Source organism: Hirsutella rhossiliensis (assembly GCF_020360975.1).
Source record: "Hirsutella rhossiliensis strain HR02 chromosome Unknown scaffold00005, whole genome shotgun sequence".
In the NCBI taxonomy this organism is placed as follows: Eukaryota; Fungi; Ascomycota; class Sordariomycetes; order Hypocreales; family Ophiocordycipitaceae; genus Hirsutella; species Hirsutella rhossiliensis.
In genome coordinates this window covers 5,524,057-5,536,538 of record NW_025408671.1, presented here as the reverse complement: position 1 = coordinate 5,536,538, position 12,482 = coordinate 5,524,057, and the positions used below count along the sequence as shown (strand labels likewise).

General features: G+C 55.3%; 5 protein-coding genes and 1 non-coding gene across 6 annotated transcripts; 3 read left to right on the top strand and 3 right to left on the bottom strand.

The window, feature by feature from the left end:
• Positions 1–819: 819 nt before the first annotated feature.
• Positions 820–1,891, bottom strand: HRG_06165 (glutathione S-transferase II; the record flags this gene model as incomplete). Its single annotated transcript, XM_044864636.1, has 5 exons — positions 820–1,031; positions 1,125–1,292; positions 1,355–1,412; positions 1,476–1,700; positions 1,796–1,891. 5 exons carry the CDS (start codon positions 1,889–1,891, stop codon positions 820–822), a joined length of 759 nt encoding a protein of 252 aa, XP_044721168.1.
• Positions 1,892–5,333: 3,442 nt separating this feature from the next.
• On the top strand, positions 5,334–5,420 carry HRG_12096. The gene has a single exon. It is a non-coding gene; the product is annotated as a tRNA-Thr (tRNA).
• Positions 5,421–6,103: 683 nt separating this feature from the next.
• Positions 6,104–7,114, top strand: HRG_06164 (uncharacterized protein; the record flags this gene model as incomplete). The annotated part of the gene is made up of 1 exon (XM_044864635.1): positions 6,104–7,114. The coding sequence occupies one exon, from the start codon at positions 6,104–6,106 to the stop codon at positions 7,112–7,114; it is 1,011 nt and encodes a 336-aa protein (XP_044721167.1).
• Positions 7,115–8,202: 1,088 nt separating this feature from the next.
• Positions 8,203–8,794, bottom strand: HRG_06163 (phosphatidylethanolamine-binding protein; the record flags this gene model as incomplete). The annotated part of the gene is made up of 2 exons (XM_044864634.1): positions 8,203–8,606; positions 8,671–8,794. 2 exons carry the CDS (start codon positions 8,792–8,794, stop codon positions 8,203–8,205), a joined length of 528 nt encoding a protein of 175 aa, XP_044721166.1.
• Positions 8,795–9,501: 707 nt separating this feature from the next.
• HRG_06162 (sirq protein) lies at positions 9,502–10,847 on the top strand (the record flags this gene model as incomplete). The annotated part of the gene is made up of 3 exons (XM_044864633.1): positions 9,502–9,799; positions 9,855–9,985; positions 10,071–10,847. 3 exons carry the CDS (start codon positions 9,502–9,504, stop codon positions 10,845–10,847), a joined length of 1,206 nt encoding a protein of 401 aa, XP_044721165.1.
• Positions 10,848–11,153: 306 nt separating this feature from the next.
• Positions 11,154–11,384, bottom strand: HRG_06161 (uncharacterized protein; the record flags this gene model as incomplete). Its single annotated transcript, XM_044864632.1, has 1 exon — positions 11,154–11,384. One exon carries the CDS (start codon positions 11,382–11,384, stop codon positions 11,154–11,156), a length of 231 nt encoding a protein of 76 aa, XP_044721164.1.
• Positions 11,385–12,482: the final 1,098 nt, after the last annotated feature.

Here is a 12,482-nt window from a genome sequence, read left to right as displayed (position 1 = left end):
CTGTAACTAGCGATCTCGACTACGGTTTCCATTTGTCGACCTGAACCATATTCATCGAGAAAGCCTGAGACATGGGCCGGTCGACGGGGGACGGGATGCCACGCAACACGTGGGGATATATCTCTTGCGTGATGCAGGAACCGCGCATCTCTCCTAGACGGCCCTGGCCTCGGTCCAGGCGTTAGCTCTTCCTATCTGCATTTGTTCTGTTAATCCCGAATGCAGCTTCTTACTTACACCCCTGTACCTCAACTTTTTTCCTTTCCGGTCTTGTTTTCAGCCCGCATGCCGGCGACCAGTCCAAGATTTCTTTTCCTTTTATCTGACAAGAGGGCGGATTCTGTCTTTACTTGTTTCCCTCTCGGCGCTAGAGAGAAACATCTACGACTTGGCCAATGTGGAGTTTGGCCGACTCGTGGCGACTGGAAGTTGGCGGAGGCGCTCGCGCCTATTGATGGTTGTGAGATCGGGGGAGCCGAGACTCATTCGTGATATAGATACCCTTCGTCTAGCGCCAAAAAAAATCGATTTGGAGGTTTGTGAGGTGGCGAGGGGAGGCCGGCCGCTTCGGAAGCGTCCTACTGACTAGACAAATCGAGACGGGGAATGACACTCGCTTTTGTATGAACGGTGATTGCACAGATTCTGGATGGATGGATACTCGGCGCTGGGGACAATGAGCTCCCGCCAGAAAATCATTGGAAGACGACGAGCGCATCAAGGCTCCAGGGTCTGCGTGATGCGGAGACGGCGAGGAGAATATGTCATCACATTTCGTAGCCGGGACTACGTCCCGCGCATCATACATGAGCGCCCGTCTCAGTTCTTTGCGTCGGCTTTCATGCCTGCCTGCACCCAGTTGCGCGCCGACTCGGCCTTCTTGTCGAGCTCCTCCTCACTTAACTTGTCGTTGTCAAAGGCCGTGTGCTGCGAGGGGACGTGGCGGCCCTTCTCGAAGCCGGGCCGCTCGAGGAGCTTGAGCAGCCACTTTTCGATGTGGGGGAACTCTTTGAGGCTGATGCCCGCCCAAGCTATAGATTTTGTGTTGGCAAGCATGCTCGAGGATGTGTGTGTACAAGCAAGGGTGGGAATAGGGGCGTGTGAATAACAGGGCAAAGACATACTATGAGAGGCAATCCACCCCCAACAGGCAATGTCGGCAATTGTGACGCGATCGCCGACGAGATAGCCTGATTGCGACTTTTCTAGGTGTGTTTCCATTGTCCGGTATAGGCGGCGAGTCTCATTGCCGTAGCGGTCGATGCCATACTGGATCTTCTCCGGCGCGTATCCTGGAGACGGCATCAGCCCACGCCCTGCCTACGGTTTCTCATCCCACGGGAATGAAACAAACTCTTGAAGTGGTTCGCTTGCCCCTGCATCGCCCCGAGGCCTGACATTTGCCACATCAACTATAGAGGCTAGCCATCAGCAAACACCCAGCCGCCGGCGTGATTTAAAGGGGGCGAACTCACCCAGCTCGTCACCTCCCAGTGCTCAGGAGTGTCCCGGGGGTAAGAAAGCTTATGGCCCTTGTCGTAGCGGTCGACGAGGTACTCGAGCATGGCACCGCTCTCAAAAACGCGAATCTGTCGGCCGTCGGGCAGCTTGTCCGTCAAGGCGGGGATGCGGCCGTTGGGGTTTATTTCGAGGAACCACGGCTCCTTTTGCTCGTTGTCCATCATCTTGATGGGGTGAAGCTGTAAGGGGAAACATGGTCGTCGGTGAGCGGGCGCATGTTCGCATCCGAGCAAGAGGAGGGAGAGAAGACCACGCTGGCTTGTGATGATTGTACCTTGTAGTCCAGCCCCAGCTCGGCGAGCAGGATAGAGGCCTTGATGCCGTTGGGCGTCTGTGCCGTGTAGAGCGTAATATCAGTCTTGGTAGGCATGGTGACGAGTAGCTTTTCAAACTGTCGGAGGCGAGATGGCGTGGAGCAGTGAAGCCGCAAAGAATATAGCCAAGTCAGCCGAGAGGGGAGCGAGATACGGGCAGGTGGACAGCACAGGCTATATGTATGCACTTTATAAAGCAGCGCGCCTTGCCCGCGAACCAAATGGATGAGCCTCGACTGAACCGGGCGTGCCGGCCGGTGCGGCGGGCTTGGTAATCAAGCGGCAGTCCGCTCCTGGAGAAGGGGAGCCAATAGAGGCGCGGGGGTCCGCGCCTTTAAAGTCGGCGCGGACGTCCGCGCCTGTTATGTAAGCCCGGCTGGCCATTGTGGGCGCCGCGAACAGCGCCCGCCGCGACCGCGCTGGCGCGCCAGTTTTACTGCACATATCTCCCGCACATCGGCAAAAGTACTCAACGGCCACAGCGTCAATTTGAGTGTCAATCGACTCAAATTTTTTTAATCTAAATTGCTGTGGTTTCCAACTGTGGCGCACTTATACAGACCGGTCCTAGCAGACGACTTATATGCGGGAATAGTTTGCCTGCTGTTCCTCCGAGTCTCTCGCAGTCAGCCCATATACCTGCAGTACCTCTTTCTCGTGAGAAAGGCTGCGCTTGCATTTCCTCGGCCACCCGGGCATCTAACCGCTCTTCTTCTGCCTTATCCCAATCAAGGTATGCCATCATCTCTTCCTTGGTCCATTTCCTCGAGCCGCAGCTCCTTGACATTTGCTTCCAGTCGAGGCACCAGTCATATTCAGTCTTGCTGTAGCGCAATGGCAAGCCCATTGCCTTTCGGTATGCCTGGTTGGTCTTGAGATTGCCGCGAGGCTGTGCTCTATACCAAGAGTCTCTTGCCCTGACATACCTCTGATAGATGGCTCGTGGGTCATCATATCGTAGATTCTCCGTAGTCTCTGTAGCTTCTGCAATTCCTGTCGAGACTGCAGCAATTGTAGACACCGTAGAGACTGTAGTGACTGCAACCGTGATTGTCTCCATGACTGCTGCAGTCTGTGCAGTCTCTGAAATTGCTACTGCTTGTGCAGTCTGTGCAGTCTGTGCAGTCGCTGCAATTGCTGCCGTCTCTGCAGTCTCTGCCGCCCGTGCCTCTGCCCGCTGCAGTATGTCGCTATAGCGTAAAGGACAATTGCGAGATGTCATGATGTGCCCTTTCTGGTGGCATTTGCTGCATGTAGGTGGCGCCTTTGGCCGTAGAACTGGCTCTATGGCTTCAAATGCACTTGGCTCGCGCTGTGTGGATGACTGTGTTATCCTCGATGTGGCGACAAGTTGGTCCAATCGCCGACGAGGCTCTATGAGGACCTGACCAATCTCTTTGGTATCCCGTCGAAGGCGCCAATGCGTATGAAAATGTTGTGGCCGGAGTGGCAGATCTTCCTCTATGAGCGGCTGTAATGTGTGCGCACAAGGGAGACCGTGAGACTTGGTGAAGCTGCCTGTGCAAGCAGGGATGTCTTTCTCGTTGAGGCGCTTGTGTTGCTTTGCAACCTGTCGCAAGGCTTCGTGTGATACCCAGCCACGTACCGTGCTATATACGGTTCCAGAGAGCTCAATTGGCATCCGTATATGCTGCCTGGCTTGGTTGGCTTGTAGCTCGGCCAGTTGGTTGAGAAGAGCTTGCTTGATTGCCCTCGTTGCTTCGAAGAGGTCTAGTGTTGACTTCTTAAGGTGGCTCTTCAATAATGCGTGGATGCCTTCCACCCGGGAAGTAGCCACATTGCCGAAATGAGCATATTGATCAACCCAGGCCTTGACGAGCTTTTCCTTATACGGGTCCAACCAGGTTTCCCGTATGTAGCTAACCTCCTTGACGTATCGTGGTACAAAGCGCTTCTCCAGCTCTTCAACTTGTTGATCGAATGTCTCCTCATCTCTCGAGCTCACGATTGAGTGCCAATACCCAAAGAACTCAACCCATTTCTCATCACTGTTAGAGTTCTCATCCTCACGGTCGAATGCTGGTTTGCAATAGCTAAGCACCGCCTTGTTCGCATGCCAGATGCAGAGCAGAGACCTTGACGCAGGAAAGCACCGGGAAATTGCGTTCATGCAGGCAAGGCAACGATCTGTAAGGATAACGGATGGCTGGCGAATGTCATATAACTCGTATATCGATTGGAGTTGGTCCAGTGCCCAGATGTAGTCATCTTCATCTTCACCACTGAGAAAGGCAAAGGCAATACAGAATGACCGTTGGCAGGCATCAACGCCGATCATATCGAGCAGTGGCATCTTATATTTGTTCGTCTTGTATGTGCAGTCTAGAAGTAGTAATTCTGGGTATGCGTTGAGGTATTCTAGTGACGCCGGGTGTGCGAATAAGACCGCTGTGACTCGGCCGTCATGGTCAAGCTGTATGCGGGTTTGGAACCCCTCGTTGTCAAGCTCATTGGCAAGGGCATGCATTGTGCTCTGCCCAGCAAGAAGCTCTCGTCTGCGCTGTGCGATACAGTTATATATGTCTTGCTGTGTCGCTCCTTGAGCAGTCTGAGAGCTCTGGCGCATATATGTCCGGATATCCTTTGGTGCTATGCCGGCGCTTGCGAGGTTCCCAATAGCTGACTGGTCAGTTGAGGAGAGGGCACGATGAGCTGGATGTGCTGTAATGTGCAGACTGGGCTCATGGTTGTGGACCGACTTCTCCTCGCCTGGGCGATGCCTGATATACCAGTACGACTTATCAAGGCTCTCTTTCGCATTGATGGAAAACTGGCATCCAGTGATACGGGAGCTTGTAGACCGTTGCCGTTCAGCTGGCTTCTGGTCCTTGCTTGTATGAGCCCCTGGTCTACCTCCACGATCACAGGCAAATGTGACTGTGCGTCTTCCGGACCGCGGGTCTCTCGTGGACTTGCCTGTGGTGAAGGCATAGCCTCTTGGAGCTGCCCACGCATTAATTGAGACAAGAAGGGACTCTCGCGAGTCGAATTGACCCTCAGGAGGAAGGCAATCGTCAGGGAATTCAGTAAGCTCCATATTGGCCTACTCTGCGTAAGGGGCGGCGGATAAATTGGGCCGCAATGGCGGCGCGCTGACCCTCCGTGGATATGGTCGTGATATGCTTGCCACAGTACGGAGGGCGAGAGAAAGGAGAGGACAGGTCGGGGCCGGAGGCGGGCCCGACTATCTTCCGGCTGGGCTTACAAAACAGGCGCGGACGTCCGCGCCGACTTTAAAGGCGCGGACCCCCGCGCCTCTATTGGCTCCCCTGGAGAAGGGCATGATTAGAAATCGGGACCTTTTATGTAACAGCGTCAGGACTCGGCAGATGTTCAGTCATGGACTAGGACTGTTGCATCTCGCGGGCAGGGTCTAAGTTAGCCGGGACGCTGTTTCGATCCAAGGGAAGCCTGGTAGTTGCAAACTCATCATATACTTATCTTGCACCTCCCCTATCATAATCGGATTAGTCCGACGCCCTTATAGCTCAGTGGTAGAGCGTGTCACTCGTACCGTTTCACAGCGTCATGACAAGGTCCGCCGTTCGATCCGGCGTGGGGGCAGTAAAATAATTCGGCATAGGATTATTTATTTTTGTTTTTTTATAGTAGCTTGTCTCTATATCGTCTTCTTTATCAAGTAAAAACCGATTGATCGAGTTGTTGGTCGGCGTGGAGGAACATGGGGTCTGGGTTCTATTCTTTCGGCGGGCATGGGTGCTCTTGCCGCTTAAAGGCGTAACGGCCCAGTGCTGGGTGTGTCGGTGAGTCGTGCTCCTGCCGTTCCTATTACCATGGGGAAATGCCTATGAGTACCGGGTTGAAATACTCGAATATGCTGACGGGGTTTAATGGCTCTGTCAACACGGGAACTAACTTATGGTCGACCAGGAACTATTATGTCTTTTACGACATCTCCTTCCCCTCCCTATCCGGCCATCCCAACCTCCAATGCAAAGTACTCAGCGTCCCCGGTTCGCCGAGGGGTCTGCTGCCCCGCTCCGACGAGGATAATGTCGAGGTGTCAAACGAGTCCCTGAGCATCTCCGGGTTGCCAGATGAGGATGGGGTCGCTGCCTAGCGGCATTTCATGAGGCATGGAGCGGAACCAATGAATGCTTGTCGAGTCTGCAGCCTAGAGATTAGCAACGGCCGCCTGTCAGACTCAGGAAGTTAGTGCCTGTAAGAATCCCCGCATCGCATGCCCTTTTCGCCATTGACTTGATGCGCAACCGACAGTCGACAAAATGAACGACGCTCACCGTCAACTCCTCTCCGGCAATGCCGCAGCGCAGCATCAGTCGCCGCTATTTGGCAAGCTGCCCGGCGAAGTGCGCAGCCAGATCTTTGCCCTCGCCCTGTCCGACTATCCGGATCCGGACCCGGACCACCAGTACGCCACCGAGACGTGCTACACGCGGCCCTCTTACTTTGCACCGCGCAAGACCGACACGGAGCTCCTCCGCACTTGTCGAGCCGTCTATACAGAGTGTTGGCACATGCCTTTCGCCCTGAGAGAACAGATGCACTGGGTGACGGACGCCGCCAGAGCACCGCCTGGTTCCGAGAGCCTCCAGCTGCGCCAGCGTCTCGCGCACATCGCCGAGCTGCAGGGCGAGACCGAGATTGGCAGCCTGCGCATCTTCGCACAGATGTACATGCTGGAAGAGGGAAAGGTGGCGACCCTGCTGGCGACTCCGTTCTTGCATCCTCGCACGGTAACCTTGACCATCCGGCATGCCGACTGGTGGTACTGGGAAACGGATGATCCCCTGTATTTCGAGGGAAGCTGGATTGAGGGCTTCTGCGACGCCATGTCTAGCTCTGTTCGCGAGGTACACGTCGAGCTCGAGTCCCTGGAGCGGAAGAAGCAGCAGGTCGACGACATCGCCAAGCAGATGGCCGAGCGATGGTGCTTCAAGAGACGGGACGGCGTGGTGCTCTACGCCGATGCCACCAAGGGTGCCGCGCAGGTGAGCCGATGGTCCGGCACCAGTACCTGGCTCGAAGAGAGGTGGGTTCGAGACGAGACGGAGCCGGGCCGGATTGACTACTACGTCGTGACTGTGTCGTTCCGGCCCGAGATTGTGCTTGAGCGACAGGGCGGGAGTATCGGCGAGAGGGCAAGGAAGACTGCTCGGCGTGGCTACTCCGACACGAGTCGGTTGAAGTTGCATCTGCCGGAGGCGACCAGAATGTCATATAGGAATCCGAGTATATACGTTGGGACTCCGGAACCGCCGGTGCACACATCGTAAGGGGAGGAGTGGCCCGAAGCATTAGTGATTGACGGAGACGAAGATGACTGGGAGACGGATGAGGAAGACGTGGGGGAAGACGACGAGGAAGACGAGGATGGGGAGAACGAAAACTATCAGCTTGGTACTCATAAATCATACCGATTTTTTTATTCGGAGCTCTACCTATATGACCAGGGAGAGGAGTATTTCCGGCTTCAGTGTTATTAGTAGCTCAGTCCTGAGGCTCATCGGATGTAAGCCATGAGCCATCTCGATCGGGCCTCGAAATCGAAGGGGAACCGTTAGAACCAGAGGTCCTACGGCCTGCCTATCAAGGCGATAATGCGAGGCAGCAATGGATCTGGGAGCAAAAGAGACTCGTGATTGAAATGATCTAGTGTTAGGGGCTCGTGTATGTGAGGCGCTTTGACTACTTTGACCACTTTTCCTTCCTTAATGTCTGAAGCATAGGGGCTTGTACACGACGGCTATATACTCTAATTAGACTGCCATATATGCGGAATTATTGTTCCTTATATTTGCGCTGTCGTGAAACTTAGGAGGGTGGAAAAGGACCTCGTATCGAGATAAAGATTTGCGTATGTGCAAATAGCAACGTACTTGATTCATCGCGACTAGATTCGAATCCGTGAGGCGAATAAGGTCGTTTATAATAACGCAAGTTAATATAAATGCCGAACTAACAGAATTGCATTGATGGTGACCCTGGATGCGCACCACTCGTAATAGAAATGCGCCTAGTATAGGGTATCTCTCCGGCCGGTAACTTCATGTGGCTCTAAGGGACGAAAGGTCGGCGTGACTGGAGCCTTTGGAGTTTCTGTAACTTCTATAGAAAACTGCCGGAATCATGTGTGTCGCAATCGCTAGTATATCGACACTGTCCATGTTGTTGTCATCGTCACACTTAGTGAAGTCGAAGAACAGGCGATGAGGTCGTATATACTAAAAGCAAGGGAAATGCTGCAGGACAAACGGAAGAGGGCGACTGGACGCCATTGCGCATATAATGAGTGATGATAAAAGACCACCAAGGCTTCGAGAGTCTTCTGAAATGGCACCGTCTGGTCAACGTTGTGTATCATTTAATTGCTGGTAAAGTAGTTGGCAGCGAGGATAGGCCCGAGCTGGGTTTTTCTCTCCCAGTCATCCAGGCTAAATCTCATTCTGGCCCAGTTGCCCACAATGACCCCCTCGTGCGCCGCGGCGTCGAACCCCGCCGGCTGCTCGTACAGGAAGAAGCAGTACCGATGCGGCGCGCTGCCGGGAGGCGGCCCCGGGCCAATGTAGCTGACCACCGAAGATCCGACGGCCTTGAGCCCCGGCGGCCCACTCCCCTTCTCCGACTTGAGGCCCGGCTGGATCCAGTGCAGGATGGGGCCGAGGACGGTACACGAAGGAAAGGGGGCGTCGATGTCGAGCCCCATGACGAGGTAAGTCCCGTTTGGGTCGGGGACGTCAAAGTGTAGTTGGGGAGCCTTTTGGGCATCTGGGGTTTCAATGCGCATATGAGTGAGTCTATTGAGGCTGACTGATGAGACAGAGATTCTTACCTGCTCGAGGGACATACAGCCCTGGTTCGACGGCGTGGGACCCGATTGTGAGCCCGAGGACCTTGGACTTGTCCCCGACCTTTAGGAGGGCCAGTCCGGTCGGCACACTATTGTTGGACGGCATCAGGAAGTACGACCAAGACGATGGCTGGGTGCTGAACTTTAATGGGATACCTTCCTCATCCACATCTTTGGGTAAGCTGGGAAACCATTGGCATTACTGATCCTTTTATTTCATCGCTCGTTATTCGTACCTTTGGATTTGGGCCTGCCGACGGCGGCGCCGCAGCTAGACGCGCAGCTTAAATCCGGCCTGTCTCCGCCGGGCCAACTCACCAGCTGCCGCTTGCTCGGGCCGAGAGCGGCAAGCTCCTGATACTGGGCAAGTGCTTGTGCATTTGCCGGATGACTGATGGCCCACTTGGGCCGCGGAAGCGGTAGATCTTGCACTGTTAAGTCACGCCGCCGTGCTTGATGCTGGACGTACTCGCCAACCACGCGGTAACACGCATATCAAAGGTCAAGTCACTGCCCGCAAAGTCCGTTGTGCTTCGAACATCGAAACGATGATCAATTATTTAGGTGGTTTAGTTTACTTGCTCACGGCTCAAGTGTTGAGGTTATGATTCGAGCTGTCTTTGCCCTCTGGCCGTTCGTCATGCCGCACGCTAGGGCTTTCTTTTTCGGCAGGCCACTCGCACAAGTTTGGTCTGAGCCGAGGGACCTATCAAGTCAGGACGTCGACCGGCCCGGAGGATAAAGTTCTCCGCATTCTCTTCGAGTCAAGGACTGGAAGAACCAAACCAACTCATACAATCAGTCTTCATACCAATGGCTGAGCAATCCAACCACGCCATCGTCTTCGGAGCGGCCGGCCTGCTGGGGTGGTCCGTCGTCAACCAGCTCCTCTCGGGCTACCCCCGCGCCGGCTCCTTCTCCAAAGTCACAGCCGTCGTCAACCGGCCGGTTTCCGAGGCCGACCTATGCCTGCCCGAGACATCCCCGCAGCGGCCCGCGTTGCAGGTCGTGTCCGGCATCGATCTGCTGCAGGGCTCTGGGGATGCTTTGGCGCGGCAGCTGGCAGACAGGGTGCCGGATGCGGGCCGGATCACACATGTCTTTTACTTTGGTACATGGCCTTGCGTGGCTTAGGGGCTGAGAAGATGCTGACGAATTGATGCGAGTCTTCTCGAGCTTCAATGAGGATCACGTACGGGAGTGCGAGATTAACTGCGAGATGATGCAGAGGGTTGCCGATGCTGCCAATATCCTGACCTCCTCGCTGCAGTCGTTCGTCTACCCCGGCGGCACACGAGTATGACCTCCCCTGTCATCCGGCCCTCCTGAGTCAACCCCTGACAGCACGGGTCGTTGCGGGAGACTGGCTGAGAACGACTCAGGGATATGGAATTTACGTGCCGGGCGGGACATTCACGGCCCCATTGCAAGAGACACTTGCAGACCAGCTGCCGGAAGACTACGCCAGGACCTGCGCGTACCCGTGGTTTAGACAAACTCTCACCAAGGCAAGCCGCGGCCGAAGCTGGTCCTGGACAGAGGTCTGCCCAGACGCAGTCGTCGGGTTCAGCCCCCACGGGTCAGCGTTTTCCCTCGCCTTGCACTGGGCGCAGTACCTCTCTCTCTACGCTTTCAACCACGGTATCCAGCCCGGGAAAGTCCCCCCGTCCGGCAAAGAAATCCGCGTCGCGTTCCCGGGCTGCCAGGAAGCTTTCGACAGCAAGTTTACGCCCGTCTCGGGCAAGATACTGGGTCGCATCTCGATCCACGCAGCCCTCAACCCGGGCACATGCGGAGGCAAAGTCGTCAACATGGCTGACAACGACCGGCCAACCTCGTTTAGCAAGGTGTGGCCCGCCATTGCCTCCTGGTTCGGCCTGGTGGGTGTCGGTCCCGCGGGCGACGAGGGGGCACTCAAACCGGGCGAGTATGTTGCGAAGCATAAGCAAGCCTTTGCAGAGCAGAATCGGCCCAAGGCACTCAAGTGTGGCGTGGGAGCGGGGAGCGCGCAGCTGGATGCCGTGGGCTGGTGGCTCAAGTTTGATCGCCATCTGAGTCTCGAAAGGCTTCGGGTCTTGGGCTTCCAAGAGCAGCGGGATCCGGTGGAGGGATGGCTGGGCGCGTTTGAACAATTTAGAGCTGCGGGTATCATCCTTTGACAAATCGAGGAGAGCATGCGTAGATGTTAAATTTCAGGACCCGACGAGCAATGCTACGTCGAGTTCAGGAAAACAGATGGATATGTATATTCTGAGCTTGGTATCACATCAACATTCTACCCTGTTATTCATGTCCATATCATTCTGTTTCTTCGCTCGCAGATCCTGAGCCCCTGATCCCCTGAACCCTGTCCGCCTGGCTTCATCGGCCGCTGGATCATCTTATCATCTTGTCTCCACCGCCAGCAGTTCTCCGAGCCTTATTGACATGTATACGGCCTCGGCGAGAAGGAGAGAAATATTTGCTCATCGGCGGATGCAGCAGCACTTCTTCTTGAAGAGACCGCAGCCGTCGCCGGTCATGTGTGAGAAGCCCCGGCGGCCGCAGTAGTCCTCGCACTTGCCGGCCCAAGAGGCCGAGCAGGAGCTTGGGTGAAAGCAATTGTCGGCCCGAGCCTCGACAACCTGTGCATATGACTCTGAAGGAGCGGCGAAGGCGCCGGCGATGGTGGCGAGGATGACGAGACCGAACTTCATGTTGGTGAGGGAGGTGTTTGGACTGGGCCTGTGGTCTCGAGGAGTAGAGTATTTGAGGTCTTTGTGATCTGTTGTTTGAATGATGAGCGATCCGGAGTCGGGAAGACGCGAGACCGTCCGCCTGTATTTATATCTTAGGCAAGTCTGCGTTGGAGTCTCAGCTCGGGGTATACCTCTATTCATGGCTCTATGCCGGTGTATGCCCATCAGAGGCGATCCAGGTTTTCCAATCTCCACAGGGGGATAAGACGAAGACCTCCTCCACCCTGTTTCGTGGTAGCATCGGGCTGACGGTCTCGGCTAAGACCTTGAGCTGAGAGACCAAAGCACCGGCCCGGCGGGGCCAAGGTTGGCGTCGTGGTGAAGCTGACAGGATGTCGATCTCCCAGCTTCCTAATCTAATGCACTCAGACATACTAGGCTCCGGCTAGAGACAGGGGACGGCTGCAGTTGTGTTCCGGGGTTGGTCGGCCGACCGCCCGAGACGGGCAGCGTCCGGTCATGTGCCAAGTTTCTTGTGAAGACATCTCGGACGCCCCGCTGCGCTCTATTCCAGTTGTCTCTACTGTATGATTCACGCTCTACAAATGTCTTTGTGTCTTTGCTTTGGGGTTGCAAAGCATACCTTATTGATATTTCCGTCTCAAGATGTCGAGGCTGGCATTAGAGGCACATGCGACCCGCCGCCCAGCGCGTTCGCAAGGATCGTCGTATAGCCCGTATTGGCCGACTTGTCCTCGTCGATCCCATGCCACGCCGAGTGCGGAGGCTTTTGCTGTCTTGGAGAAGGCATTGATTGGCCTGTGAGTCTAGGAGTGACCGAGTGAAAACCCTTGTCTTGCCATGCCTTTTGAGGCTGAACATGCACACCGTTAGCCGGAGGGTGAGGCAAGAAAGCATGTTTTGGCTAAAAATATCCGCGAGCCCTCCAAGCCTAATCACAAAGTGCAGGACGGGAGCGCAAGAATAGCAGTAGGGATGGAGCGACGCCAGGATTCCACAGTAGCACGACGACCCTGCCCTGATCTCTTACAGCCTCATTGTATGACCCGTCTATTCCATTGGTTCCCCAGGATTAGCGGCTTGCATGCAGATGAA